This window comes from Mytilinidion resinicola (genome assembly GCF_010093595.1).
Source record: "Mytilinidion resinicola strain CBS 304.34 unplaced genomic scaffold BDZ99scaffold_19, whole genome shotgun sequence".
NCBI lineage: Eukaryota > Fungi > Ascomycota > Dothideomycetes > Mytilinidiales > Mytilinidiaceae > Mytilinidion > Mytilinidion resinicola.
This window is the reverse complement of record NW_022985455.1, coordinates 308433-336213: the sequence shown is the minus strand read 5'-3', so window position 1 is coordinate 336213 and position 27781 is coordinate 308433. Positions and strand designations below refer to the sequence as shown.

General features: G+C 51.9%; 10 protein-coding genes across 10 annotated transcripts; 4 read left to right on the top strand and 6 right to left on the bottom strand.

Annotated features, from left to right (window-relative positions):
- Window positions 1-64: 64 nt before the first annotated feature.
- BDZ99DRAFT_574759 (DUF221-domain-containing protein) lies at window positions 65-3850 on the bottom strand. Its single transcript, XM_033728405.1, has 4 exons — window positions 3523-3850; window positions 3016-3295; window positions 1367-2963; window positions 65-1320 (listed from the first exon to the last, which is right to left on the bottom strand). Exons 1-4 carry the CDS (start codon window positions 3690-3692, stop codon window positions 221-223), a joined length of 3147 nt encoding a protein of 1048 aa, XP_033572113.1. The 5' UTR covers window positions 3693-3850; the 3' UTR covers window positions 65-220.
- A 1472-nt stretch (window positions 3851-5322) lies between these two features.
- On the bottom strand, window positions 5323-5968 carry BDZ99DRAFT_524863 (uncharacterized protein; the record flags this gene model as incomplete). Its single annotated transcript, XM_033725944.1, has 2 exons — window positions 5323-5628; window positions 5684-5968. 2 exons carry the CDS (start codon window positions 5966-5968, stop codon window positions 5323-5325), a joined length of 591 nt encoding a protein of 196 aa, XP_033572112.1.
- A 684-nt stretch (window positions 5969-6652) lies between these two features.
- BDZ99DRAFT_490758 (uncharacterized protein) lies at window positions 6653-8325 on the top strand (the record flags this gene model as incomplete). The annotated part of the gene is made up of 2 exons (XM_033723071.1): window positions 6653-6813; window positions 7011-8325. 2 exons carry the CDS (start codon window positions 6653-6655, stop codon window positions 8323-8325), a joined length of 1476 nt encoding a protein of 491 aa, XP_033572111.1.
- Window positions 8326-8888: 563 nt separating this feature from the next.
- Window positions 8889-10586, bottom strand: BDZ99DRAFT_114014 (uncharacterized protein). Its single transcript, XM_033712452.1, has one exon. The coding sequence runs from the start codon at window positions 10184-10186 to the stop codon at window positions 9305-9307; it is 882 nt and encodes a 293-aa protein (XP_033572110.1). The 5' UTR covers window positions 10187-10586; the 3' UTR covers window positions 8889-9304.
- Window positions 10587-10758: 172 nt separating this feature from the next.
- Window positions 10759-12765, top strand: BDZ99DRAFT_466795 (tryptophanyl-tRNA synthetase). Its single transcript, XM_033720868.1, has 7 exons — window positions 10759-10854; window positions 10972-11754; window positions 11813-11913; window positions 11973-12078; window positions 12133-12317; window positions 12375-12518; window positions 12567-12765. The coding sequence occupies exons 2-7, from the start codon at window positions 11019-11021 to the stop codon at window positions 12759-12761; spliced, it is 1467 nt and encodes a 488-aa protein (XP_033572109.1). The 5' UTR covers window positions 10759-10854; window positions 10972-11018; the 3' UTR covers window positions 12762-12765.
- A 593-nt stretch (window positions 12766-13358) lies between these two features.
- On the top strand, window positions 13359-14208 carry BDZ99DRAFT_466794 (uncharacterized protein). Its single transcript, XM_033720867.1, has one exon. The coding sequence runs from the start codon at window positions 13428-13430 to the stop codon at window positions 13905-13907; it is 480 nt and encodes a 159-aa protein (XP_033572108.1). The 5' UTR covers window positions 13359-13427; the 3' UTR covers window positions 13908-14208.
- Window positions 14209-14512: 304 nt separating this feature from the next.
- On the bottom strand, window positions 14513-15429 carry BDZ99DRAFT_424390 (uncharacterized protein). The gene is made up of 3 exons (XM_033717055.1): window positions 15050-15429; window positions 14936-14983; window positions 14513-14884 (listed from the first exon to the last, which is right to left on the bottom strand). Exons 1-3 carry the CDS (start codon window positions 15167-15169, stop codon window positions 14753-14755), a joined length of 300 nt encoding a protein of 99 aa, XP_033572107.1. The 5' UTR covers window positions 15170-15429; the 3' UTR covers window positions 14513-14752.
- A 2741-nt stretch (window positions 15430-18170) lies between these two features.
- Window positions 18171-23029, bottom strand: BDZ99DRAFT_511219 (leptomycin B resistance protein pmd1; the record flags this gene model as incomplete). Its single annotated transcript, XM_033724529.1, has 9 exons — window positions 18171-18866; window positions 18951-19066; window positions 19120-19953; window positions 20037-20322; window positions 20371-21236; window positions 21365-22329; window positions 22386-22553; window positions 22619-22733; window positions 22790-23029. The coding sequence occupies 9 exons, from the start codon at window positions 23027-23029 to the stop codon at window positions 18620-18622; spliced, it is 3837 nt and encodes a 1278-aa protein (XP_033572106.1). The 3' UTR covers window positions 18171-18619.
- A 619-nt stretch (window positions 23030-23648) lies between these two features.
- BDZ99DRAFT_574752 (uncharacterized protein) lies at window positions 23649-25681 on the top strand (the record flags this gene model as incomplete). The annotated part of the gene is made up of 3 exons (XM_033728404.1): window positions 23649-23807; window positions 23862-24084; window positions 24291-25681. The coding sequence occupies 3 exons, from the start codon at window positions 23649-23651 to the stop codon at window positions 25496-25498; spliced, it is 1590 nt and encodes a 529-aa protein (XP_033572105.1). The 3' UTR covers window positions 25499-25681.
- BDZ99DRAFT_396493 (acetyl-CoA synthetase-like protein) lies at window positions 25626-27589 on the bottom strand (the record flags this gene model as incomplete). The annotated part of the gene is made up of 4 exons (XM_033715994.1): window positions 25626-25930; window positions 26007-27083; window positions 27142-27337; window positions 27425-27589. 4 exons carry the CDS (start codon window positions 27587-27589, stop codon window positions 25626-25628), a joined length of 1743 nt encoding a protein of 580 aa, XP_033572104.1.
- Window positions 27590-27781: the final 192 nt, after the last annotated feature.

The following is a 27781-nucleotide window of genomic DNA, read 5'->3' as shown; positions in this document are numbered from 1 at the left end:
CTCACCCCAGCCGCTGCATCAGATCTGCAAATTCAAGCGTTTCTAAACCTCATCTGCGATGGATACGTTTACCGGTCTTATTTTCATCTTTATTTCTTTAGGAAAAGTCTAGGTATATATATAGATTACTCTAGGGAACCCCAGGGGTGGTACGGCTTTACAAAAATAACACCTCCTTCAACTCGATATACAGCGCAATGCCACAATGCTAAGCTCGCATCTACAACTCCGCCATCACAAGCGCAAACTCCGACATATCGGGTGGCGGCTTGTCTACCTTCACCTTCAATTTCCTATTGAAGTACGCGCCCCGATTATCCACAAACAGGTCACTACTCAGCTTCCTCATCCGCCGAACCTCGTCGTCGCTCACTCCTACCTCATCCTGCGGGATCCACACGCTCGGTTTCGTCTGCCGCATAATCGGATGCGTAAACGCCACGGATAGGAGGATGTCACGCTCCTCGGGCTCGAGGTCCTCCAGCTCGTCGTTATGCTGCATAATGATCTTCGAGATGGGGTCGTTCATCATCTGGGCCTCGATGTCCTTGCGACGCGGTATGAGGACGTTACCGACGCGCTCTTCGACTTGCGCGAGGTCGTTCTCAAGCTGTGCGAGACGAGTCTCGTTAAGAGGCCGGTTGAGGCGCGCGAGGATGTGCTTCGCGGATTCGCGGTCGGCGCGTTGTTGGTCTTGCATGTCTTGTGCGCGGGGAAGGGCGGCTGTGTAATTGGAGCGGAAGGTCGACGTTCTTCTTCCCAGTTTCAGGTCTGGACTGAGATCTGCGTCGGAATTTCGATGTCGTTGTGGTGGTGGGTGAAGCTCGGTTTTGCTGGAGGGAGAGTCAATCGGAATCTTTTCGCTTGAGCCTAGTTCCTTGTCGCTGCTCAGAGCGGGTTGATCGATTGCTTCAGGCGCTGTGGTTAGGCGTTCCATTTCAATATCCTCATCCCGTTTCGCTGCCTCTGACAACTGGCGGACTGGAGCGAATTTGAAGAGACCGTTAAAGTTTGTGGTGAGCCAGATCTGGTAGAAGATGGTGAATACTAGAACAACTGCCATGATGATACCTTGAGCTTCACACGCAAGGTTGCCCTTTCTATTGCGCACCAAGAAGAAGAGACCGATGAGGCAGATCTCCATGAAGTAGAGACCGGTGAAGAGCTGATTGATGGCACTTGGAAAGAACAGTCCGCCGCCGTCTACGTTTCCAGTTCGGATGACGTACAAGATATTGTTCTTAATCACAAACCAGAAGAGACTGAACGTGATGATCATGAAGATTAGCATCAGCGGCGCGATTACTGAGTAAACGAGACCTGAATGGTGTTAGCCAAGGCCTTCGATCTCAAAGAAATTATTTACCTATAACCGCAAAGGTTGTGTACCACGGAATGTTTGATCCTATGCGAGTTCGGTTGGTCCATGAAAGCTTCTCGAATACGCTGTCCGGAGTATTGACGCCACCGATGACATAGAAGTTAAACAAGCGGATAGTTTGCAGTATCGAACTGGCGCTGATGGAAAGCGCTTGCAGGATCAAGAATGAGAAGAAGTAGTTTGATGCGGTGGGTAAGTCCTGGGCCAGGATTTCCGGAACCGACATGGTATTTGAGATGATTGTGTTCACAATCGAAGTCAACCCGGCAGAAATTGTGGGTATGAGGAAAATTTCGATTACCAGGAAGATGAAGTACCATAATTGAAGTGAACGCTCGCCCTGTGAGCCAGTTGTGGCGCCTCTGGTGCTGTTGGTAAGCGCTCGGAGTATTATTGGAAGCGGTCCACTCAAAAGGATGACTTGAATGACTGGTGGTAGGGTACCCTGTATGAAGGAGAGTAGCCACGGAGGCAAGTCTCCGATCCAGCGTAACCAATGATATGAGTTTGACAGCGTCGAGGCTTTGGATAGAATACCAGTAGCAAAAGAAATGATACCAAACACTAGTATTAGGAGAGCGAAGATCAAGATGAACGCAGCTAGGCGTAGATATCGGCCTCTCCAAGACAAATTCAAGGCCGCCCAATTGATGTCTGCTGGTGAGATCTCAACTGTGCGGTTTGTCATCTGTCTTGGGCGAATGTCGGCGACAGCTTGGCAAGCGAGATGAGCCGCCTTCTGATTGTTGAACTGTATAAAAGCCGACTGGTTGTGGGAATAAGATTCCGGGAGATCGACCTCATTCTCGATTTCTTTATTCAGGCGAGCAAGTTCCCTGCGACAGTAGTAGATAGTGTCGACCTTAGTAGAGAAGAATCGCCCAATCAGAGGAATCTTGAATGCCGCCGTGTGATTGCCTTTCGGTATTCTCATGGATTCTCGTTGTTTTGGGCCCAGGTATTGCGTCCAAGCAGCTTTCGTTTCCATATCATACTCAAGATCAGTCTGGCAAGCTACTGGGGTTGTGGCGCTATCAATATTTTCCTGTAGTGCACGCTGAGACTGAGCAGACTCTACTCGACCTGAGTCTGATGGAGATCGTATTGATTGGACATCCATCTCCAATGGCTCTGTAGGTGTCGGAGCGGAATCGTTCAATGCTCCTCTCGCCTTCCTCTTCTGTTGCTTGCGATAGCTTTTGACCACTTTCCGTAGTAAGTTCGTCTCCGCGTTCTCCAGACGGGATTCGAATGACTTGCGAACCTCGTCCTTACTAACAAGAGCACTGAAGTCGCGATTGATCCAGATTCTGCGTATACCACCAGGAAAGTCGTCATACAGCTCGGTGAGCGCCTCCGGGCTACAGAGATCTTCGGGAATGTCCGTGATGAGAACTGTGGTACTCGACGCTTTTAGTCGATGACTCGGGCTCCCAAGAAACTCTTGACGCTTGCGAATGTAATGATAAAGCTCTTTGTAGAAAATGTAGCCGACCCATACCACCACAATCACTGCCAGAACCAAATGCGCCCAGTAACGCGAGGTATGCTCTGGAGACACATTCGACCAAGCAAGCGTATCCTATTTTTGGGTTCAGTTTTCATGGAACAGAGAGAATGTTAGAGTAACTAACCAGGCCGGTAACGTTGAAGTGGTTATTGCCATCGATCCTCGTACCCTTCCCAGAAACGTAATTCAGAGGTATTAAAATCGGTATAATCACCAGCGCCATCGGGAAGAAAATCTTTAGGCACATGGACAGATACCGAAGAAAGAAGTACGCGTCCATGCCCGCCTTCCGCAGAACTTCCGGGTCCTCCTCGATCTTGAAAACGGTCACAAGCCATTTCAAAGGATTGTTTGGCGGTGGCTTGACTCTGTCTTTGAGTGGTATCAGGAAAGATCTTGGTTGGCTAACAGTCGATTAGCAGCCTGACGATAAGGGGGGCAGTGCTTCGTCATAAGTATATACACTGTCCTGACGCCGTTTGAGGCAGCCCTCTGAATACACAGATTGTTGGGTGACAGGCTTCCGTTTCATACAAGTGTTTTAAATGAGTCGAGACACCCAAAGCGTAGCAAATACGTATATATAGACCTATGGTACGGCCATTATCAAATTTGAGAAAGTCCAACTTACTAGATTCGCTTTGACCAGAGGTAATTCCTGAAGATGAGGAAGGCACCGAATTGCACGCCAAAGAGAACGAACCCAGCCGAGAGAGATATGAGAAACGTTTGGATAGTGGTGCCTACTTTGCCTTGGGCAGAGCCAGCTGAGCCGTCGATGATACTTGTTAGGTTCGTCATTCTGGGCTACACAGCACTCTGATTAACGTTGTATCGCGCGGAGTCGCGTCATCGCAATATACCGAGTCCGGGAGGGAAAAGTGTGTTGATGTCGGGTATTAAAGGAGATATTCGGAAGCGCAATCCATGAGAGAGAAAGGTATCTTGCAGGTCGAAGGTGCAGTCTGTTGTGGTGCCCAGTAAAGAAACCGTGGTGGGCGCTGCACGAGGTCTGGCCAATCTAGTGCCCATGTGACCCCTGAGTCCGGACATGACGTGGCGCCAAGACCGATGCGCTTTTGCTGCCCCTTCACACCTTTGGCTACGAGAGCGCCATGCAAAGAATCAGTGTTTGCTCAGTAGATTACATCCCAAAGTCGTCTATTTCATCACTACTAAGCGAGTGGCGTTCGTATAAAGACGAGGTGTTCTAAAGCACAAGGAAAGAGGTCTTCTTTGACTTTGACAGCTTTGGTGAGTTCTCGAATGTTAAGACAATTGTCCTCGCTCTTTGTGCTTAGGGCAGAGAATGATCTGGTGTTACATTCTACTATACTACCCAGTAAAGCGTTAATTCATATTACCAAGCCAGCTATGTGTCGCAGATTGTCATATCGAATGTTTTGCGCGGAATCATATCATCACGTGATATTAGGGGAATGTTCAACATGAGGCAATGAAGCAAGAGGTCTTCTACTCTTACTACACCAGCCCGTCTCTACTCTCCCTCTAGGATATTGGATCCATCAATATTTCTTTCGCTCACAGTGTCAACTATTGTGAGCCACTTTCCATGAAGCTTCACCTTGGTTTCGAATAAGTCAAGGCCACTGAGTTTGTGAACGCGCAGATCGAGCCACTTTCAGTCTGCAAACTTCTGGCAGGAAAATACCTCGAGGGATCTCAAGCGATTAGGCTGGGAGCGTGTATAGGCTGACGTCTACAGTATTTTAAATCGTCGATTGTACAACTGCATGACTCGCTCTCCACGTTGTCTCTTTGAAGCGGCAGCTTCTAGGCGTAAGAGACTGCTACAAGTCTCATAATGAGGTTCTCCTGTGGCATTCGGCTACCTGGAGATCAGGCGATCCGCGGAGTAACAAGGCAAGGAGAAATTACCAACGGATAGGTACGCATCATCAGTACAACCCTTCCTCTGAGATAAGGAGCATGTTAAGGAGGTTTACTAATTGACTAGAGTCATGGCCTCCAGAAGCAGGCTTATTATGTGATAGTTCAATATATATGTGGGCCGTTATTGTAGGAGATGGTATTGCTGGGTCAGGGTCATTCAATTCGCTTTGATTTCAATGCCCACTTTGGGAAATCAAACCAAATTGGGCTGATATCCGCTACCTAGTTCTCCAGCAGCGGCCGTACCAGCCAGACAGGTCAGACGGAAACAACATCAATCAAGGCTCCGCCATGACGAAAGGGCAGGCAGATGTGGCTTGCTGCAAGCCGGCGAGACTCCAGCAAGCTCCCTCGTGGCAAGGCGGGTGTCATGGCGGCGGCTGGGGATATGCTGCGGGCGCTGCTGAATCTGCACATGGAATCGGAGCACGAACGAGGCTGTGTGACAGAGGACGAACGACCGTTGGCCCTCCGCGCGGGACTGGAGTTCTTGGAATGAACAAACATCCCTTTCGTCCTACGCAGCTACTAGGCCCAGAGCTACCAGGTACCAGGTCGTATACATGCTCTTGCCCGTCTCTGGACGCGTTCGCGTGGCCCGCTTGATGGCGAGCTGGGGACTGCGCTGCTTGTGTCCCTCTGAGCTATCTCGGCCTAGCACCCGGAAGTCGCGTAGTCCGTGGATGGGGACTCGGGATCTCCAGATCGCGGATGAGCGTGCAAATGACACAACGGGGTTCATCGGCCTCAAGGGCCAGAGAACGTTTCGAGGGCGTCGATCGGGATTGTGGTAGTCGTCCAGGGGCCGCTTGGTCTGCACTCGCTGGCTTCTCTCAGCAAAACGTCCCCTCACTCTGCTCATCGACAACACCCCCCACATCTCCCATAGCGACAATTGCTCCGTGTTTCAACATCGCGATAGCAGCCTCCAGCCCACCTGAAACAGTGGCTTGGGCAACGGCCGAGAGAGGAATGTGGACTACCTGCTCCGAGTCGCCTTGTTGCACTCCACAGCTCAAACACGCGCACAGTACGACCTCAACCGTTGCTAGGCACGGTTCTGTTGCGTACTCAATATGGCACCATTCGGCCGGGAGGTAAGTGATACTCCTGCCGCGGCGGATTTGCAAGAGAGTGGGCAGGACGCTGAGCAGAGAAGCCATTCTAATGCCATCCATGCTGCCGGAGAGGCACAGACGAGCCAATGGAATGTGTCTATAGTCCTTTGTCATTTGCCCAAGCAGCAGCAGCATCGAGCTTCTAAGCCCTGGGGCGTTGTTTGAGCTACAAGTGGCGACCTCTGCAGATTCGCTCGCTTTTATACTCGCTCCGCATGTGGCTCCCTTGGACAGGTAGGTGACGCCGTGAAACAAGACGCCGCCCCTAAGCACCGCCGAACAGTCCTCCACCATAGTATCGGTAGTGAGTCCGCTCGAGACCTCATCACTATCTGGTATACGTCCCAGCGTCGCTCATGAATGGCCGCACGTGGGGAATAGACTCATCCATGCTTCTCCCAACGTCCCCCTCCGCACTTTCCTCGGTCACCACTTCTCCCCCAACAGCTATTTAGTATCAGCGCCTGATAAGACCAGGACCTGCTTTAATCAATGCTGTAGTTCTCTTTCGCTCCCTGTCACCGGTGCCAGGGCAATCAGTTCTTTTTCTTTGCCTGTATACTATTCGCTCGTTTCACACAGGTCCTCCACCGGCCGGCATGAACGACGACGAGTTTGAAGACTGGGCCGACCTGTACTATTCGTCGCGTTTTTCCATCGTGGTGAATGATGTACCCGATTACTTTCAGCACGTACCCCCTCCATATGGCATTTATCAGCCCGCTCATTATGGCCCGTCCTTCCCCAACAGACGCAGTCACTCATCGCCACCCACCTGCCTGCACAGTTTCGACTTCTTCCGACATAGGTCCACGTTCCATGAGCTTCAATTCCCTCCCTTGGCATACACCGTCAACATGTCAAACTACCACACAAGCGATGACTTCCACGTTTCCGATTGGAAGCACAACCCTTCGTCTTCCACTCGGGATCTAGAAGCTACTCATTCATCTGAAGGCAAAGCGCATGACCTCGGGACACTCGAATGGGTGCTCACTCCTCAATCTTCGCCTTTCACCATTGGCGAGGGTTCCCAATTCTTTGACGTGGACCTCTCCCCTCAACCCACGGCCCTGGATCCCGGAAGCGTCCCAGCCAAGCGTCAGTTCAAAATCATGCGCCATCTCAGGTACACCTGCTTCACGGTATACCGACGTCTGTTCTCGATTGTATTCCTCGCGAACGTCATTGCCACCGTGCTCGTTTTCATAAAGTATGGATACCGCAATGTGCCATCCTCAATCGTCACCACGGCCGCATCCGGAAACTTCTTCGTAGCAGTTCTTGTACGCCAAGATTTCTTCGTCAATATGCTTTACAGCACCTCTTGGCTGGTTCCCAGGACTGCTCCACTACGACTCAGGCGCCTGGTTGCCAAAGTCTACGAGAACGGTGGCGTACATAGCGGAGCTGCTGTCGCTGGTACGATGTGGTTCATTGTACTAAACATCATGATCACTGGCGGATTGGTCCGAGGCGAGGCCTTCAGCTCGACCGCGCTCTTCTGTTCCACGTGGGCACTCCAAGTAACGCTTTTAGTCATTCTTTTCTGTTCCCATCCGTATATTCGAGCCAGGACTCACAATACCTTCGAGTACACGCATCGGTTGGGCGGCTGGCTCGCCATTGTACTATTTTGGGTCGAATCCCTAATGATTATTGCAACCAAATGCAAGGCTCTCGGTGTCACGATAGCCTCGGTTCTCGTCCAACACCCGGCTTTCTGGCTACTCACCGCGACCACTGTCCTACTCATCCTTCCGTGGCTGCGTCTACGTCACTGGGAGTTCACGCCGGAGAAACTCTCGTCCCACGCTATGCGTCTCCACTACACCCAGAATCTCAAACGCTTTAGTTGTCTGTTCATCTCGGACTCGCCACTTCTACAATGGCACCCCTTCGCTACCTTTCCGGCTCGTGATAGGGAACCTGGTGGTTCTATGGTCATCTCTGACGCTGGCGATTGGACCCACAACCTCATCCTAAACCCAGCCAAGAAGTATTGGGTCAAGGGATTACCTACTTACGGAACCCTCAGCATGGCCTGCATCTTCCAGCGAGTTATCCTCGTCACTACCGGCTCTGGAATCGGCCCTAGCCTCGGATATCTTCTCGACCGTCCCGAAGGTCAGTTCTGTCGCCTCATCTGGAGTACCCGAACTCCGGTCCACACCTATGGCGCTGCTCTCAACGATTGGATCCACGAGATCGAGCCCAACGCCCTCGTCCTTGATACGAACAAGACCGGCCGCCCCGACCTCGTCCAGCTCGCCTACCAGATGTATATGTTGTACAAAGCGGAGGCCGTGTTCGTGCTCAGCAACGAGACCGTCACCCGCAAGGTTGTCTACGGCATGGAGAGCCGCGGCATTCCTGCCTACGGACCCATCTGGGACTCATAGGCAAGCAACGGCCCCGTGAGCCCACGCTTGTGCACATATCATCCTATACGACTCCTGTACACATGTACGACATGCGATTTTCGCAATCGAACGAAATGGCGGCGGCATTTGGCGGAATGTTCGATAATAACACTGTACATTCTCCTGTTCTCTGGCCACATCCGTCATTTGTATGGCTTGATCCGGAGCGATCATACTCTTTTGTAGGGACAGGTTGGTGGCGTCACGGAAACGGAGAACATCAACAGCATACATACTACATGGCGGTGGGGTTTAGGCGGAGAGATTGTCAGGTGTAGAACGCCTGGAGCAGGCTTAGAAACTCTGTGGAAACGGGCTACGACAATGGCGTTGGTAATGGCACCTATTTGTCAAAAGATTGTTTGATAATGTGTACGTGCTAGTGCTACAGAGTACGCTTTGCACATGTGCGTCACTCTTCGAAGTGCTTCCTCAAATGCTGAGGTATTGCCCCTTTCCGCTCTGGTCTTCTAGGACAGAATAATCGACGTTCGCCGGTCCGGTTGTTTTGCAGGTCACTTAGATCTATGTTGATACATCAATTCATTGCTGCAACGAACAAATTCATACAGTTCAGAATGAGTTTTGTGTGCTAATTTTACATATTTTCCGTACCAGCCAACTATGCACTAGTAAAGTTGTTTCCCGTGTGAAAGAAAAGACATGATAACACAAGCTCCGCTATCCCATCAGAGGTTTGGACACACCCTTCTACTACTGTTGGAATTGTCTCGATACAGTTCGAAGAACACACGCATCCAGCAGTGGCAAGAATGTGGACGCAGACCAAAGACAAGGACTTTGTAGTCAAGAAGAGGTGAGTGAAAGTATGGAGGAGAGGGTAATTCAGACCAAAACGCCAACGCTAAGAGCAAAACCTAGGACTTCCGAAATCGTACAAAGAGTGTTACCAACACGCTTGTCACATAGCCATGCGATACGCGCACCGTCTCCTCGTTTAATCTTCATGGTGGTCGCCAAGGTCCTCGATGGCCTGGCCACTCTCATTCTCCACCTTCTTGAACCCAGCCCCGTGATGCCCGTGTGTGACCATCTCTCTGTCCCTCCGCATCCCCTCCAGTACTCCCACCAACCCGCCCTCCCGCATCCGCTCCAACACAACTTTCATCCCCTCCATCGCATTCGGCTGGCTCCTCCGCGCCCGCTTCAAGCCAATCAGCTCAATCGAGCGCTGCAAACTCGCCGTACTCCAGCTCTTAAAAAATCCCACCTTCTGCGGCTGCTCCGCCTCCTCCTCGACAACCGCCTTCCCTGCTGCGGCCGCATCTTGCTCCGAATGAATCCCAGCCGCCGCCCGCCTCTTCTTCCACTGTCCTAGCCGCGATAATAGTATAACTGTGCTCTGCACATCCGTCCGCCCCGCCGCCTCCCCCTTCTCCAGAAAGCCATGCTTCTCCGCCGCCCCCTCGCACGACTTGAACGCCTGATCATCGGGCGGCGAGGCAGGCCGGCGGAACGTCTGCTTCTCGACCACGCTCAGCACGCCGGTCCACTCGAGGTTGCGGCTCTCGGCGTGCATGACGCCCTCCTTGACATCGACGGTGCTGGTCTCGAGGATGTAGCTCTGGGAGTCGCCGGCGGCGGAGGCGCCGAGGAGGGAGCGGGGGAGGAGTTTGAGGACGGCGGATGGGAGTTTCGAGCGCTTGAGATGCAGGCGGACGGTGGTGAGGCGCTGGGTGGCGGGGTCGAAGGAGCGCGAGATGGTGTCGGTGGAGAGGACGTGGGTGGAGTACGGGTTCGGGTAGCGCAGAAAGTAGGCGAGGGTCACGGCGGGGAATGGGTAGGAGTAGTCGTAGGTTGAGCTGTAGAATTTGACCATGGTGGCTGTTGGGCGGTATTAAGGTGGAGGAGGAGAGGTTGCGTGGGAGCTGTAGTAGTGGTACGAGAGGGGTTGAAGGATCGTCGGGGATGTTTAGGCCGAGGCGATGCGTCTAGGGTATTCAGGTTGTGGAGAAGCGCATTGTTTTGCTGCGGAAGCAAGCAGAGCTTCGGAAGCCGCAGCGATAGTGGTCGAAGATGGTTATTCGTGGGTGAAGGACGGGGAGTGAATGATGAGCGATGATGAATCGAGAAGAGCCTTGACGTCGCTGCTTGCTCGGCTGTACTTTCGCGCGATGGTCACGTGCAGCACTCAGGCAAACGATAGCTGTGTTCAATCATGAGATTTTCTGACATCTGCTTGGTCCTGCTTGTAGTGCTTCAATATATTCTTCGAAGTCTGAGAGTTGTGAGGTCATCGCCTCGTTTCGACGGTCTTCAGATAAATATTCGCCTCAGCTTCACGCCTCATTCGGCTCGCACTCTCTCTACGTCGCACTATAGAGACCCGACCTGCACTAGCATACCGTACCGCGGGGATGCCAAAGAATCGAAAGCGAGACATCGAGATGAGACGCGACGTGGACATAAGTTTATCAATTGACCTCCAGCTTCGCAACTTGGTTGCAGTAAACGGATTGAGCTTGCTGTGAGTTTTGCATTTGTCACGTAAGTAGGTTTCAGTACGTGGTACTTCCTGGTAAACTGAGTCACAGTGTCCATGTATTGAAGGATTCGTTGGAGTCACTCACAATCAAAATAAATACTAACCTCTCCTTCTTAAAGCCACCTCCGTTTCTGTCTCTAAAACTCACACCTATCCCTCCACCACTATGGCGGAAAACGCCCCCACGGGACTCGGCGAACCGCCATCCGTCGCAGCTCTTTCACTCGCCGAAACGGCTACGACTCCAGCGAAGCACCTCACCGAGCAGGAGATCAACCCTTGGGATGTACAAGCGGGGACGGACGAACACGGCAATACACTTGAATTCGACTACGTCGCCATCTCGCAGAAGTGGAATACAAAGCTCCTAGACAAGGCTACCCTCGAGCGATTCGAGAGGCTCACTGGCAAGAAACCCCACCGCTGGTTACGGCGCGGCCTCTTCTTCTCGCATCGCGATTTCGACCTCATACTGGATTACTATGAGCGGGGAGAGCCTTTCATGCTCTACACTGGCCGAGGACCTTCCGCAGGATCACTACATGTTGGACATAGCATACCGTTCGAATTCACAAAATGGTTACAGGATGTGTTTGATGTGCCGCTAGTCATCATGTTGACGGATGATGAAAAGTTTCTATTCAAGGAGGGGTTGACCATTGAAGCTGTCAAGAAGTTCTCTATAGAAAATGCGAAAGATGCCATCGCAATGGGCTACGACCTCAAAAAGACCTTCATATACTCGGACTTTCTGTTCATGGGATCAGGTAGCAATGGCCATTTTTACGAAAATGCGATGGAATTCTCGAAGCTAGTCAACTTCAATCAAATGCGAGGAGCCTTTGGATTTGATGGCAGCACAAGCAGTGGTCGAGTATTCTTCCCTAATCTTCAATGCGTGGGTAAGTGATATGGCTTCGACGGCTTAGGCTTGGCGTCTTATAGTAACGCGTGTGATAGCCGCCTTTGCCTCTTCATACCCGTTCATCTGGGGCGATGACATAGAAGCCGATCGCAAGGCGACAACAGCGGCAATCCCATGTTTGATCCCTTGCGCTATCGTAAGTCACCTAACGCGCCTTTGCATCATCTACAGAGTCAATTTTCTAACTCCTCGAAGGACCAAGATCCCTACTTCCGCCTGGTCCGCGACAACTCACTCCGAATGCAACGCCCATCGCCGAAACCGGCCCTCATTCACTCAAAATTCTTGACGAGTCTTCAAGGTACATCTCTCCTAGTAGTCACCATCTTCAGCATAAGCCCCTAACCATTCCCAGGTGCCGGCGGCAAAATGAGCGCCAGCGTCCCCATGTCTGCGATCTTTCTTGACGATACACCCAACCAGATCAAGAAGAAGATCAATGCCTCATTTTCCGGCGGTCAGGAAACCCTGGAGCTACATCGGGAGCTGGGCGGAAACCCAGACGTAGACGTCCCATACCAGTATCTTTGCTACTTCGAGGTATGTCGTTAGCTCAACTGCCGGTCACCAAGACCACAAGTACTAATTTTCCCCTAGGATGACGACGAAAAGCTAGACCGCTTCTACCACGCCTACAAGAAAGGCGAGATGCTCACCGGCGAAATGAAGAAGGAGTGTATCACGCTCGTCCAATCATACGTCAAGAGCTTCCAAGAGGCCAGGGCAAAGGTCACTGATGAGGTATGCTTGGCTGCCTTATCTTCTACGCTCCCCACTGACACATCCTAGGTCGTCAAAGAATACATGAAGCCCCGAAAGCTCGAATGGAAAGGCAACCCGAACCCCACTAAGCCTCCCAAAAAAGCAGAAGAAGCGACGGAAAAGGCCGACGCGGATGGCCAGAAGGGGCAGGGCAAGCGGGCTGCGAAGCGGGCCGCCAAGGCGGCGGAGAAGGCAGCGGGAGATGCGTCAAAGGGGGCTTAGACAGTGGGAATGTAGAGTTTGTAGTAACCAAAGGCATAGCGTGGGAGTAACAATAGCTCTTTCTTGTGCTGATTTGAAACTCCTTATCGGTTTCTAGGTCGCTTTGAGGCAATATCTTACGCTCATCCGAAACGTATTGTGAGATCTCGCACGTGTAGGTCCAACCGCCTTTCTGGATCTAAATTGCAAACTCGTTTCTCGTGAGAGGTATCCCACTGTGAAATCACCCCTTCACATATTTGTAAGACATGCCGCCCCATTCAAGAGGTTTCCTTTCGCAGAACAGTTTTTCACCATGCGTAGCAACGTCTAGAATTCTCCAATCCATTATCCAGCCCCAAGCCGCATCTGAAGCTCCCTCCGACCGTACATCAAACTGCCTCTCTGGTTCTAGATATCATTTTCTTTGGAGTAACAAAAGCGTCTTTGTCAAATCGCTGCTTTGCTAACAGTGAGACATGACGCTGTTGTTGCTGTTGGAGAGTTTTCTTTGAGCCTCCCGGAGGCACAATTTGTTATATAGCAGCGTCCAGCGCGACTGCAGTCCGAACTTCATCTCAAACGCAAGGCGGATAAGTTCAGAGATTGAGATCGAAAGCAGTTCCACACACACCAGGCATCAATTTCCCACTTTCCCGAGCCAAGCCCGAGAGCTCATCGTCCGACATGCACGTCAGACACGAAAGCGAGATCCGTCCACGCTCGTACTTCTCACCTCGATCGAGCTTCAGCTTCCTGCACGTTCACCACTCGTCGGAGCGGTCTTCTAGTGCGGAGAGGGATCGGCATCGGAGGCGGTGCTATGAGCTCGAAGAGAAGCTTGAAGATTGCAAGGCGGAGATCAGGGTGCTCAAGAGAGACAAGGAGGACTTGAATAAGGACAAGAGGATGCGAATGAGGGATTATGAGATCTTGTCAGAGAGGCATGAGATGGTCAAGAGGGAGAAAATGGATCATTTCCTTCAGACTGAGAAGGAGATTCACGAGCTCACGACGAAGAACGAGACGTTGAGACGGGAGAGCCAGAGCACGGAAGAGAGGCTGAAGCGGCTCCAGAGGGCCAACAAAGATTTAGGAGAGGGGAAGTTGGTAGAACGCGAAAGATGGAGTGGGCTGAAAACTTGGCCAGGGGAGGATCTGGAATGAGTGAATGGGTATTGTTGTGGAGGGATGATTGTGTTTTTCGATGTTTGATTGCCATCGGGAATGAAGTAGATTGATGGTAGTTGGGGTTTGGAAAGTCGATGCTGGAAAGGGCTCTCATGATGGTCAATTTTGTCCTTCGATATTGAAACGGCCTGGACGTCATGTTTGTGGGTTTTTGGGTATACCTTCGTCCGATGGATCGTATATTGCCGTTTGGTAGAAGCATGGCTGATGCCTGGAGAATCCGTGCTACGCAACGAGTCACCAAATCGTCCTTTCTCTGCATTTTCTAGACTTTTGGGACGAGATCTCTGCTCTGATGGTGGTCTTCAGTGGTGAACATAAGAGCAAGCTAGGCGCTGACTGGCGGAGATGCGACGCCGAACTTTTAACCCTAGGAGGAAGTAGCAAGGTCGATCAGCCTTGCCGCTGCCCTCAGTAAACGATTCTCTCCCTATCTTCTTACATTACTCATAATGACATACGCCTGTTCGTCGCTGGACCGGACGGAAATGGTCAAGACGGAGACGAGGTCCCGGGCGAGAGACCGAGGCACGCCGCACGTGACCTCTCTGGATGAAGGAGTGGAGGAGGAGAGGAAGTGTCTTCCGGAAAGTGAGAGAAAATCGATTTGCTAATACAACATAAGTGGTATAACGTTCACAGGACGCCAAATCCTGCAAATAGGGCATTGCCATCCCGAAAAGAATACAGAAGTAGCAGCAAGGTCGAACTTCAGCAACTCCAGCAACTCCAGTAACTTCCAATAATACAAACAACACTCCATTTGCCCAATCCGCCTTGCGCCTTTCGCCTTTTGAGGAGTCGAGTGGAATTCCGCTGCGTCAAGCACTTCGTCGTAACCTTTGTCCCACTGGGATGGGCTTGTTGACGAAGACATCGTTGTCGTCCTCCCCTCGCATAGCCTGCTTCTCCTCGTAATCCCGAGAAGCGTCCTTCAAGTCTTCGATTTGCGCCTGTTCCAGTCAGTGCCAGGACGACCAATGGCAGCCCTCAGGGGTAAATACTTTGGTCAATGGTGGACCTGATGTTGTCACGAGGAATCCATCTCTACCCTGTATTCCATGTCAGCCTTGTTACTGGTGTCGAGCTGGCTGTACCACGATGCCCGCAGAACTTACCTGATGTGTGTACGGCCTCACTATTGCGTCTGGTCCACAATGATAACGTATCTCATTCTGTATTACAGCCCTGGAAATGCCAAAGCCAGGCACGAAGTAGCTATTTTGAGCAGCAGCCATTTCGGAACGTATTGGAGAAGAAGAAAAAGAAGAAATCTATGTTATTATGCTCGATCGATCGATTCGAGTCTGAGGCTAAGAGGTGATAAACAGAGCCAGCTGCTGATGTTGGGTTGAAGACCGGAGTGGTATTTGCAGGGCTTAAAAGTCGGCCCCCCTTAAATATAATAGGTACCGCGACAATCTCATCCAGGCTTGATATTCAACAACCGGGCTGGAGTCCGGCGACACGGCTCGGCCACGATGGTTGGGCCGACGTGCTCCGGGGTGGAGGATATGGGCTCCAAAGCCTCACGCCTCACTCCGTTCGCCCCAAGGTTCCGCCCTGCCCAAGCTACGCCCTCCTGCCCAACCACACCCTGCACACGCCAGTGCCCGAACTGGGGCTCGGATGAGTCGACAAGCCAGCATCCTTTCGGCTTAGAACCAGCACCGGCTTACGAGCTTCAGGGCGTGCTCCCTGGTTCACCGGCCTCACGATGATTGAATGAACAGCACACTACTGCGTTGGCACCTCCAACACGCGCTCGTGGCAGAGAAGAAGTCATATATTACGCGCCGTTTCGCCACCTCTTTCTGCCTATGGAGTCCGATCGTCGCTTTCTCTTCAAAAGCAGATTCAATTGCATCTCTCTTTTTTCGCCGGGAAATTCGAACGTTCAACGACTTCAAGGCGAGATGATCTGTTTAGGCTTGGCGTGAACAGTGGAGTGCCGATCACAACTCACGTCCCAGAGGCGTCGCCAGGCGGACAGCGATGCCCATCCCTCCATCTCGCCGGAAACCATGCTGGCGCTCACTCCTGCTCCGTCAAGTTGGGCAGTATCACGTCTATCCACGTCTCCCAGGTCACACGTTCCGTCCCCAATCCGCACCCGAGCGTCTGCCAGGAACACCCTGTGTTCCCTTCGCAATCAACGCCTTTGAGCCCAAGGGCAGCTCTGCATTGCATTCCTAGCGGAGACCCCAAATAGGACATCGCCTCTTCAGAGATCTGTGGACGCCAGGCTGGTCTGTTACCCTTTGACTGCTCCGATACAAAACGCAAATCAGCCGCTCTAATCCGCCTGGATACTGTTCATCGATGATTGAAGACATCTTGAAGGAACCTCGGTCGGGACAGATAAGTCCACACAGAATAATGGCAGGAGTCGTAATTGCTTTTCTTGTGCAACGCCTACGAATACCGACCCAACCCGTCAGTGAACCCTGGACAGATTAGGTCTCTATGCTCCTCTGGGGAATCTCAGGAGTATCGTTCGCTATGCACGACATGCTGGCGGTTCAGTGAACTTGCAAGTTTCTCAGTGGGCCTTCACCGATCGCACGCGGATCCGCCGCTTCATGCTAGACACGCTGGCATTGCCGTCTTCTTGCAGCACGACATTCAAAACCTGTGTGGCGGAAATGTGGCCCTCATTATTGCTGGAACCTGCGAACCCCACCCTCCATCTCTACAACGTTAAGACAGGGCTCTCTAGCATGAAATGTGCCTACGATTCAGGTGTACAACCTGCTGATCCCCGCGGAGGCCTATCTACCATTGATCAGTTAGATTTATCTGGAAACACGCCAGACCACTCAGACAGCGGGTACCAGGTACTATCCGATACCCGCCCTTGATGTGCCTGGCCAAATACTGGAGCACGAGGCGGATATCCACCTCAGTGTCGGCGCATAGTGGGTCGCAAACGCTGAGGCCGGCGGTTTACTTCGAGAATGCTCTTCCCTTACTCATCCGCTGCTTCAGATCTACCATATCAGGAGATTCTGACGTTCCTCTCCATCAGATAGAGCACGCCTAGCTTGATCGTGGTATCACTGCTAGAGTTTTGACAACGCATCGGACCCCGCACGCCGCTGATGACAGCCGACACCACGTTCCGCGCCTGCCGTCTCCACAGGACACACCGTCTCCTTCTTTTGTGGCTTCCATCCATCCTTGTCCCTGAATTTGCCACCGTCGGCGTTGCTGATGCTCCAAGCATCGTGAGCTGTCCGTCCTGCAACCTCACACCGCTGGTTTTGGGCCGCAGCCACGCTGGCATCCGTTATCGATGGGATTATGGTCGAAGATTTCCAAAGCCTTGCAAATTCAATATTCATCCGCATAACTCGTTTGCAAAAGTGTAGTTGCCCGGTTCGTGTTGAACATGGGGTCCGTGTGACCAGCATTGCCCGGGGTGTCTCAAGGTCCCAGGAGATGTTCCGAATTCTCACGTTGAGCTTCAGTAATCTACTCCTCAAGCGTGTCTTACGGCTATCCAATCTACGAAACTGCCACCTTGCAAATATACTTCGACACTATCACCGGCCAAAAAGCAAGGTCCGGCGCTCGGCGCAATCAGAGGATGTCTCACGAACGCCTCACGATGCTAAATGAGAACCAAGGCCTCCGAGAAGTAGCGAGCACCAACGATGCCGTGAGGCGGCGCACCTGTAACGTCGGTTGATCGAATCATCCAGCCATTCTCGCTCGCCGCGGCGGCACAGTAAGCGGCGGGTGGAAAAAGGAGATCCAGATTCTCGAATCCCAGGCCTAGTAGCCCTGCTTTCCCTCAGAATTATCCCTTTCGCCCCAGAAAGTAAAGTGAATTCGAAACACCCCTCTCCATGATGGTGAGATTTCGACTCAGGGTGCCAAGACTTTTCATTCACCGGAAGAGAGTTTTCTTCTCTTGAGCTGGGCAACGCACGAGAAGACTCACCGAAGTGGCCTCACTTCTACAGCGTATCGGATGAAGATATTTGCGTGCTTTTTTACTTCTTCCGACGTTTGCCGGAATGAATAGTCACTCCGCTTACTTCTTCACAGTAGTCGGGCGAACTCCTTAGCGACAGACTTCGGGTTTCGGGAACGCGATGGGGGCGTACGACTCCTGCCATAGCCTTCCCATTATATTGCGACACCTTTTCGACACGCCACACAGATGCCGAAAGACAAGTCCCCCCTAGATGACGATGGCCGAGATGGCCCAGCGAGTTCATGCCCCGTTCAGAACGGTTTCATTGACTACAACTCGTCCCAACGGCTGAAACACACTCATTATCTCGTACACCGGCAAGATAGTATACACAGACTGATGTCGTGGCACTGCGACCTATCTCGTCTACTTTTCTAGCAAAGCCCTCTATTGAAACTCACGAATCGCGTCCTCCTGGAGCTTTTTCGCCCTCATACTCGAACTCGCTGTCATACCTACCATACACCGAGAACCACGACAGTGAGTGCAATAGCGCTAGCTAGCACCATTCTCCATTCGTTCGACGCGACTAGACTACAGCTTGAATTATAAGCGAAGAAGTTCCTGGTAGAAACAGTATCGTGACCTTAAAAGAAGTAAAGATGGCTCCGTCTAACAAGCCCACGGAAGGAACTACATAAATTATACAAAAGGTAACGATCTGTGTCTAGTTTATCTCAAACGCCCCATATCCCAGACGCATCATCTAAACCCCCAACTCCTGCAGCCTCGCCAACTCCCAATACACGCCCCCCTTCGCCACCAAGTCCTCATGCCGACCCTTCTCCACCACTCGCCCATTATCGAACACATAGATACAGTCTGCGTGCTGAACAGTGCTCAATCGATGCGCAATCGCGATGGTGGTTCGGCCTTTCGAAGCTTTGTCGAGCGCGGCTTGGACGGCGGCTTCGGAGGTTGAGTCAAGGGAGGAGGTGGCCTCGTCGAGGAGGCTAAGAGAAATTTCAGTGGAAGTAAGGGGGAGTATTTTGTCCTAGGGATATGTATCTAGTAACGTCGATGACAAGAAAGCTTACAGTAATTTAGGATTTCGTAGTAACGCTCTCGCAATTGCCAGACGCTGGCGTTGTCCTCCAGAAAGCAACATCCCTTTTGCACCTACGAGGGTGTTCAAGCCATCTGGCAACGAACTCTGGATTACTCCGGTTAGCGTAACAAGACAGCAACCGACAGTAGTATACCCACGATATAGTCGAAGATGTTCGCATCCTTACACGCTTGCACGATAGCGCTTTCAGGAACGGTATCGTCATCTGCAAGGATGTTCTCTCGAATAGTCCCAGTATAGAGCATAGTTTCTTGGCTAACGAGGGCCATCTGGCTCCGGTAGTCCTGGAGATTGTATTCGGGTATTGGAACATCGTCTAGGATGATTGAACCTGACGTAGGATCGTAGAAGCGCTCTAGCAACCCCATCGCGGTGGACTTGCCGCAACCACTGGCCCCTACGAGGGCGATGAATTGCCCTGGTAGTGCGGTAAGATTGACTCCTCCCAAGACCTTTTGAAACGGACGCCCAGGATAGGCGAAGTGAACGTCCCTAAACTCAATCTTTCCCTCCGCAGCGTCTATTTTGCGGCCCTCCGTCGACCAGGAATCAATGAGCGGCCTTCGATTGAGGAGGGTATGAACGCGTTGAGCCGCAGAGCGCGCGTCACCAACATCAGTCACGTAGGCCACCAAGCCCCCAGCGGTCTGAGACGAGAGAATGATCGCGACGAAGCAGACGAAAAACTGCACCAGGCTGTACTGGCCATCCAGGATCAAAGAGCCTCCGTACCAGAATGCAAGGGCCATGGCGAACATCGACAAGCTGTTCGAAAGAGCAAAGAGGAACGAGGAGTACGCCGAGAAGCGTAAGTTGCCTGTCGTTTGGGTCTTCAGCTTCTCGCAATATTGGTTCAGCAGATGTGGCTCCAACGTTAGCGAAGCAACGGTCCGGATTGACGATGCGACCTCGCATGCGAAAGCTGCGGCTTCTGATTTGCTCTGCATGCGACTGTCGAAGCTTTTGATGACCTATGTATGATCAGCATAAGAGGCGTACTAAGAGCACTGACGAGACCGAACGACATTTTCGGGGTAATGAAATTAGAGCATACCTGAAATCGCCAGTACCCACAGGCAAGTAGAAACGGTACCGTAGATACAGAGACCAGAGCTAGCTTCCATCCGAAAGAGGCCGCAATAGCAAACCCTCCGAGTATGGTGGCGGTTGCGGTCAAGAGAGACCCAAGGATGGCACCGCTAATTCCAGCGAGACGGTTGGGTTCTGTCGCAAGAAAGGACGATAGCGATCCGGAGGTCACCTCATCCGTGTCGAAGAATGACATATCCTGTCGTAGTATCGAACGAAAGACAAGGGACCGAGCTCGCCGAATAAGCCGCCTATCAACGGTTAATCAGTAACAATGCTACGGTAGGGGTGATACCTACGCCGATCCAAAACTCAAAGCTACTCCTTGAATTGTGTTGATCACGAGTGCCACTAGGGCGAGCATGAGAAACATGAGACACCAAAAGTTGATACCATGGCCGCCAGAACTCTTGGTATGTCCAGAGATGGCGTCAATCGAATGCCCGAAGAAAATGGCTTGAATAGGCTGCAGAAACCCTGCCAAGATTGCGAACACGATGCCTAGGTAGATCAACCGCCTCTCTTCATTGTTGATAGTCCAGATGAACTTCATCAGCTGCCAAGTCGTGCTCGCAACTTCAGAATCAGGGTGTGTCGGCTCTACGGTACCTGTTTTGTTAAGTTGATGCTGAGATTCCATGGATTGGATGTTGCGTAGAGGTTCCGACTTCTCGCTCTTCTCGAACACTCCCATATCCTGTTCGTTCTGGGAGGACTCCAAAGGCGCCACAGGCTTTCCTATCAGCTCCTGTGCCTGTACCAGAGAGTAGTAGACCGTCTTTCGCCCGAGAAGCTGTTTGTGCGTTCCTTCTTCTACAATTTTCCCGCTAACCATAACAACGATGTTATCGGCATGCCTGATTGTTGATAGTCTATGAGCAATAACTATGGTTGTACGACCCTTCGAAGCTGCATCTAGAGCTTTCTGCACAGCGCTTTCGGAGCGAGTGTCCAGGCTAGCAGTAGCCTCATCGAGGAGAAGAATCTTTGGGTCGGATACAACAGCGCGGGCTATTGCAATGCGTTGCTTTTGACCGCCCGAGAGAAGTGACCCGCGTTCTCCTACATGGGTTTGGAATTTCTGAGGTAAGCGATTGATGAAGTCGTAGGCGTTTGCGGTTCGGGCAGCATCCTCGATGAGTTTCCCTTTGATCTCGGAAGAAGCCTTTGACCATCCTGTCAGTAATGGCTTGTGTTCACTTTTTGCTGTAGTGAGCGAAGATCATACATTTATGATAACTTTCCCGGGGGAGAACATCGAATAGCAAGAAGGATGTTCGAGATAGCACTTACATTTTCATACTCAGTTCCGACTAGACCATGTTCGATACAATCGTGGATGGTATTATTGAACAGCACTGGCTCTTGGCTAACCAGTGACATGTTTCGCCTCAGCCACCTAAGATTCAACGTCGAGATATCTCTTCCATCTAGTAATACTTTCCCGGCGATAGGAAGATAAAATCGCTCCAGCAAGCCAAGCAAGGTTGACTTGCCTGACCCTGACGATCCCACGATAGCAACAATTTTCCCAGCATCGATTATGAGATTGAAGTCATCGAGGATGGGTCTTTCCGGTCTCGAGGGATATACGTGTTTGATATCGCGGAACTGTATCTTGCCGCTCAAATTGTCTGGCTCGTCTCCGGTTTCGGAACCAGGATCAATCGGAGACTTCCTTTCAATGGTGCTGAATATCTTGGTGGCGGCTGCTACCGCCAACCCAAAAGTGCCGATATGAGGCGTGATGTGATGTAGAGTGCCTCCCGCTGCCATCGAAGACATTGTTACCGTGAGTATTTGCGAGATTGTCAAATCGCCTGAGTCCGCCCAGCGGGAACCTTGCCAAAATGCTAGACCGTACTGCATGTTTAGAATAGCTATGGCGCAAGCGATCATGAGGCCAAGGGTAGCCTTTGCCTTGAGGTCGAACTGGGCGGCTTCGTCTAACACGGCGTCGTACTTCTTTACCAGGCATGGCTGAGTTCCAAAAGCAGTGACATTGCGAGAAGACGATATCGCCTCTTCAGCTAGGCTACCTGCGGTAGCGTAGGCGTTGACAGATTTGGTCTGATAGGTCCGCATGAAGCTCCCAAGGATCCCGAGAACTAGCCACATGGCAATCACTGAGGAGAGCATGACGAGTGCAAGCATCCAGGACCGGACAAAGCTGACGATAATTGCGGAGACGAACATCGATATTCCAGAAATGACCAGGGTTACCTTGTGAGAAACGCCGTCCTGCACCAGGTTTAAGTCTGCGAGAGTTAGCGGAATGAGACTTAGCAAGCTACAATTGAGAATGAGATTTCACCGGCAGTGATTCGGGTCGTGATCTCTCCAGATCCCAGGAAATCAAAAAAAGCAATGTTCTGACGGAACACTGCTTGAAGATAGAGCTCCCTAATCTTCTGCGTCATGCTTTCGCCCGTGTAACTAAACCCTACCATACCAACAAAGTAGGAAACCAGCATGCCAATACCTGTTGTTCAATAAAATCAATAACAGTCGAGGCGCACGACATCAATGGAACCAAGAAGAGCTCACCGATATAGACTAGAAACATCGACAGGTTGATAATGGTATGTTGGACGGACTCGTGTATGATTGAAGGGTCGGTATAGAATTTGCTGAAACTGCCCGTGAGGTTTCCAATGACGAGCTGCAAAAAAAAAGAGCAGTCAGATAGAGCTTGAGATACCAGCGTAGAGGACTGACCGTCATCAAGGGGAAGGCGGCACCTCCGGCCATTGCAGCGAAGGCCGATACAGCCATGATCAAACTCTCTGTCTTGGTGGCATAACGGTAGAGAGAAAAATAGCCAATCTTGACTGCAGGCACATCGACCTGTGCTTGAACGACTTGCTGTTCGGATGCCGTAAGTCTACGGATGTGGTCATTGTCTGGGCGGGAGTCTCTGGATTCGGGGAGCAGATCAAGCTCTGTTTCGTCAATCATTTCAAGGAGTTGTCAAGGGTTCATTCCGCAGAGAATGGAGTGGGACGAAAGTTCTAACACGGGATGTGGACCGCGGGAAAAAAAGATAGGAAAAATAAGCTCAGATAGAGGCTAATCAGATTGCATCTCCGATTGATGAAATCGATAAGAGGAAAGGACTGTTGCTTTACACAAGGTCTTAGATACGTGTAAGCTTGAGACTAGAGAAATGCTCCAATTTATAGGTCCCCTCGCGGTCGCCTCGTTTCCAGATTGAGGAAAACGAGACGGCTCCCATGCTTGAGGGCTGGACCATCTCTCGTACTGTTTCGAGCGTACGAGGCGGTCCGTTGACATGTTGATGAGAACGCGTAAGGAGTTCACCCACGCAGGTGTACGAGGCGAAGAGGAAGGGATGGAGCTAGATCGCAGTAGGCTAAATGCACTCGGCAGAACCCAAATAGTCAGCCGATGCGAACTCCGCCACCGTTATCAGGTCTCTTATTGGCCACTATGAGTGCCAGGATTCTCGTATACCGAAAGCGTGTACGGCGCTGCTGATCCATGTCGACGATCTGCTACTTCCCTTCATCATGGCCCGGTTCTTCTTCTTCCTACAACTGTCCCATTGTAATCAATCATGTCTCTTGGAAGCCCCAACATCTCCTTCTTTCATGTGTCAGCTCAGCGACTGGATGGATCTGGGCCCGACTTGCAGGATGTCTACGGCCGCAGTTGTCGCCAGCGCCGCCGCCACGCGAAGTCCAAGCGCGGCTGTGCTGGGTGCAAGCGACGTCGTGTCAAGGCATGATATAGGATGGCCTCGATTGTAGTTCCTGCTAATACAGTTCAGTGCGACGAAGCGCTTCCAGCATGCCACAACTGCCTCAGACGGGGAGAATCGTGCAACCTTCCAGAGAACCAACAACCAAGCCCACGGACCCCACCATCTCAGAGCGATGAGTTTCTTGGGCTGACGCAAGAGGTGAACCTTTATCAAATGAAGCTATTCCACACATTTGGCACTCGAACAGCACGCACCCTCATCTTCGGCGAGCACCTGTGGCGAAACGGCAGTACGTAAGCCCCCGACACAGATAAAAAGTTTCCTAGCAATCTGTCTATTTGAAAAACTACTCAGGGAGTGTTTCGAGACAACCACAGTGGTGTCTTGGAATCCCCTGAATAAGTGTCTTACGCCAACAGTACCTATTACAAGAAATCAATAACGGTTTCCTCACTCTGGTTCTGAATGATTTGCTAACCTTATTGCAACCTTTAGTCATGCGGCAATGCTTCACGCACGACTACCTAATGCATGCTATCCTCCTCATATCTGCCACGCATTTACATAGCCTAGAGCCCCATGATCCCCGAAACTACAATGCTTCCGTCGTCCACTTATCGAAGACCCTTCAGCTTTTTCGCAAAGCCCTCTCGGGTCCAGTGACGCATGACAATGCCGATGCGCTCATGGCAACCGCGATACTCTTGTACCACCACGCCTGGACGAACCTTGACTCCTTCACACCATCTACTCCCGTAAGCGACATAGATGGACAGTATCCCAAGCAGCCCCTCAACCTCTCTACAGACCCCATCTTCACCCTCTCAGCCGGCCTCAAAGAAATCTTCGACAAGGCCAAGCACCTCCTCACCAGAGACGGAAGCGCCTGGCTCGCAACCGCTCACTCTCGCGCCCACCTCCCCATCGTCGAAGCCGCACGCCGTTGTTCGAAAGCCCCAGAGTATTTCGAAGAATACTTGAAACGCTATTTCCAAGGCATCGAGAACCCCCTCTCTAGCACCAACGCCATAGCCGGCGTGTCCTCGAATCGCTCACTAATTGAGAAGCTGCTACTGTCAGCGAATACGGACGAGGCAGCCGGATGGTTCGACCTCATACGACTCAGCGAGCCTACCGAGAACACCAGCGTTGCAGATAGAGAGATTTTGACAGCCTACATGACGGCGTCGTGTCGTCTCGCTCCGCTGCTATCGATGTGCAAGCCGCCGAAGCCAGACACGCGGCTATTGATCGTCCGTGACCCGGAGGGAGCGCATAATCTCTCGACGAAGCCTATGCATGATGGGTTGTATTCCTCTGTCGCGCTCTACTTGTTCTCTTTTCCGATTCGGTCGGACGCCGTCTTCAACGCCATGGTCCGGAGGAACGATTGCAGAGCCTACATGGTGCTGCTGTACTTCTATCGAGGCGTCAAAGCACTTCTCTCCGCAGAGACGTACTGGTGGTGTCGAGCACGGGCAGACTTTATGGAGAGAGCGCTGCATGCATCGCTCAGGGACACGGGCTTGGGCAAGATCATTGATGCTGAGGAGCACGCATTTAATGCTGGTCAAGTGACGTGGGCCCGTAACACTGACAAAGAGGGGCGAAAGGCTGGCTCACCGTGCTTCTTCCAGAATCTTTGGACCGAACATGGCGGTTGCGTAAACTGTATGCCTAACTATACCGCTCCTACAATATGATCCTGTTGCCAATTCCCATCTCAATCAAGCTCGCATTAGCGCATCAAATCACCTCGGATAGCAGCAAATAATCTTACAAACAACTAATGCTGAATTCCGGTACTGTACAGCACAACTGTCACATCTCTCACGAGTGCGACTTCTTCGCCCACTCTCTCAGCACATTCTTCTTCAGCTTCCCCGTACTCGTCTTGGGCAGCTCATCTACCACCTCGACCTCTCTAGGTACCATAAACTTACTGATATCGCTCTTGTGCTTCGCCCAGTCGATGACGTCGTCGCCTTTCAACGAGTGCCCGGATTTCACAGTAATGTAGGCCTTCGGACGCTCGCCCCAGTGCGAGTCTGCGACGGCGACGACGCCAGCTTCGAGGATGTCCGGATGCGTTACTAGCATGGATTCGAGGGCGACGGATGAGATGTTTTCGCCTCCTAGACGAAAAGAAGAGTCAGTTTCCACAACTTCTGAATAGTTTTACCGCTTCAACAAGTGGCTGCATGTACGTACCACTAATAATGATATCCTTTGCCCGATCCAATATCTGAATCGCGCCATCCTCATGCATCACCGCTAAGTCACCTGAGTGACTCACCCCTCCTTCCCATAGCTTCCTCGTTGCCTCTGGGTCGCGATAATACCCCTTTGCACAGATGTTACCCGCGAACACTATCTCCCCGATCTCAAGACCATTTTTCGCAACGTCAATCAGCACGCCCGGTTCCTGGTCTGGCTTGATCACTCTGGCGGACTGCGACGTGATGAAGCCGTGACCCTGTCGTGCCATCTTTCTATACTTCTCCGCCAATGGCAGATCTTCCCACGAGGGCATGTGGTATCCCTTCGTTATGGGTCCGTACGTTTCCGTCAGCCCGTAGACATGTACAGGGTGCAGATTCAACGCTGTCATCGTCTCGAAAAGATGCGCGGTAGGCGGACTCGCCGCTACGGTTACTCGAACCGCATGCTCCAACTTCTCCGCCTCCTTCGCCGCACACAGTAGTGTATTGACTGTCGGCGCAGCGTTGAAATGCGTGATCTTCTCCTCCTTCAGCAGCCGCCAGATCTCGGGGTAGTCGATCTTCCGTAGACAGTAATGCGTGCCCCGTACTGCCGTAATTGCCCATGGAAAGGTCCATCCCGTGGCGTGGAACATGGGCAGCGTCCAGAGGTATTTGCAGCGGCCGATGTGGTAGTTCAGGCCGCTTTCGATGACGTTGCCGAGCGCAGCAAGATAGACACCACGATGCGTATATTCGACGCCTTTTGGCCGGGCGGTCGTGCCGGATGTGTAGGCGAGGGCTATCACGGACTCTTCGCCCTGCACTTGCGTCTCGAGACCTGCCCAGCCTTGGGAGCTGTGCTGGTGGTCATACGTCAGGCCTTCGAGGACGGCGTCGTCGAAGGGGCCACTGAGCTCGCCTTCGGTTGCGTCGGTGTCGTTGTCGATGATGATGGGCACTGATGGATTAGCGGCGCTGTAGTTGTCTAGCAGAGATGTAAACTCGGCGTCCGTGATGATGATATCGACGCCAGAATGGGTCATGATATATGAGATATCATCTTTCTTGAGGCGGTAGTTGACAGCTAGAAGGCATCACGTGTCAGTCTCCCAGAAGGTCAATTAATCTAAAGGAGACCCTACCAATGCTCACGGCACCCGCAGCGGCAATTCCAAACAGGCTCTCCAGGAATGCGGGTGTGTTGGGACAGAGTATGCCGACGCGCTTGTAGTTGTGTTGGCGAAGGTAGTATGCTAGTCCACGAGCACGATCCGCAACTTCAGCATATGAGCGGCGCAGGATCTTGTTGTTTGCCGTTCTGTGATAGACTGCCAACGCCTGTTGTTACTCGGTTAGATGTTCAGTCGTTCAATACAGCTCATATGACTTGTTTCGAGCAGGGGGGGCGGCAATCCGCATACATACATCGGGTTCAATAGATGCCGCACGCTCGAGGAAAGCTGTTGGAGATAGCGAATGGAAGTTGTGGCGATGGTCGTAGCTAGTCTGACCCTCCTTCTCCGGGGTGTCCGGTGCTGCAGAGACGAAGTGTGATGCGAGCCTTTGAAGGCGAGCTTTTGCGTTCTCCATTCTTAAAAGTCCGGGAAGTTGAGGCGGACTGGCTTCGTCACGGCTGTAAGAACTGACACGAACCAAGACGGGAGACGGGGATATCAAGGAGCTTCAATACGCGGGCAGCTCGTAGCTTTAAAGCTCCTCGGAGCTTTGACTCGGGCGGGTGGAGGGGTGGGACGGCTCTACGATTCGCCTCCACTACGGCAC

Bases quoted from the DNA above. Each gene is read 5' to 3' on its own strand.
- BDZ99DRAFT_574759 (XM_033728405.1), bottom strand. From the start codon at position 3,692: ATGACGAACCTAACAAGTATCATCGACGGCTCAGCTGGCTCTGCCCAA. The intron at 3,296-3,522 runs GTAAGTTGGACT...ATCGACTGTTAG, and splicing joins CTCTGGTCAAAGCGAATCTA to CCAACCAAGATCTTTCCTGA. The intron at 1,321-1,366 runs GTAAATAATTTC...AACACCATTCAG, and splicing joins CACAACCTTTGCGGTTATAG to GTCTCGTTTACTCAGTAATC.
- BDZ99DRAFT_466794 (XM_033720867.1), top strand. From the start codon at position 13,428: ATGCACGTCAGACACGAAAGCGAGATCCGTCCACGCTCGTACTTCTCA.
- BDZ99DRAFT_466795 (XM_033720868.1), top strand. From the start codon at position 11,019: ATGGCGGAAAACGCCCCCACGGGACTCGGCGAACCGCCATCCGTCGCA. The intron at 12,079-12,132 runs GTACATCTCTCC...AACCATTCCCAG, and splicing joins ATTCTTGACGAGTCTTCAAG to GTGCCGGCGGCAAAATGAGC. The intron at 12,318-12,374 runs GTATGTCGTTAG...ATTTTCCCCTAG, and splicing joins AGTATCTTTGCTACTTCGAG to GATGACGACGAAAAGCTAGA.
- BDZ99DRAFT_114014 (XM_033712452.1), bottom strand. From the start codon at position 10,186: ATGGTCAAATTCTACAGCTCAACCTACGACTACTCCTACCCATTCCCC.
- BDZ99DRAFT_424390 (XM_033717055.1), bottom strand. From the start codon at position 15,169: ATGGCTGCTGCTCAAAATAGCTACTTCGTGCCTGGCTTTGGCATTTCC. The intron at 14,984-15,049 runs GTAAGTTCTGCG...CATGGAATACAG, and splicing joins TGAGGCCGTACACACATCAG to GGTAGAGATGGATTCCTCGT. The intron at 14,885-14,935 runs GTATTTACCCCT...TGACTGGAACAG, and splicing joins CAGGTCCACCATTGACCAAA to GCGCAAATCGAAGACTTGAA.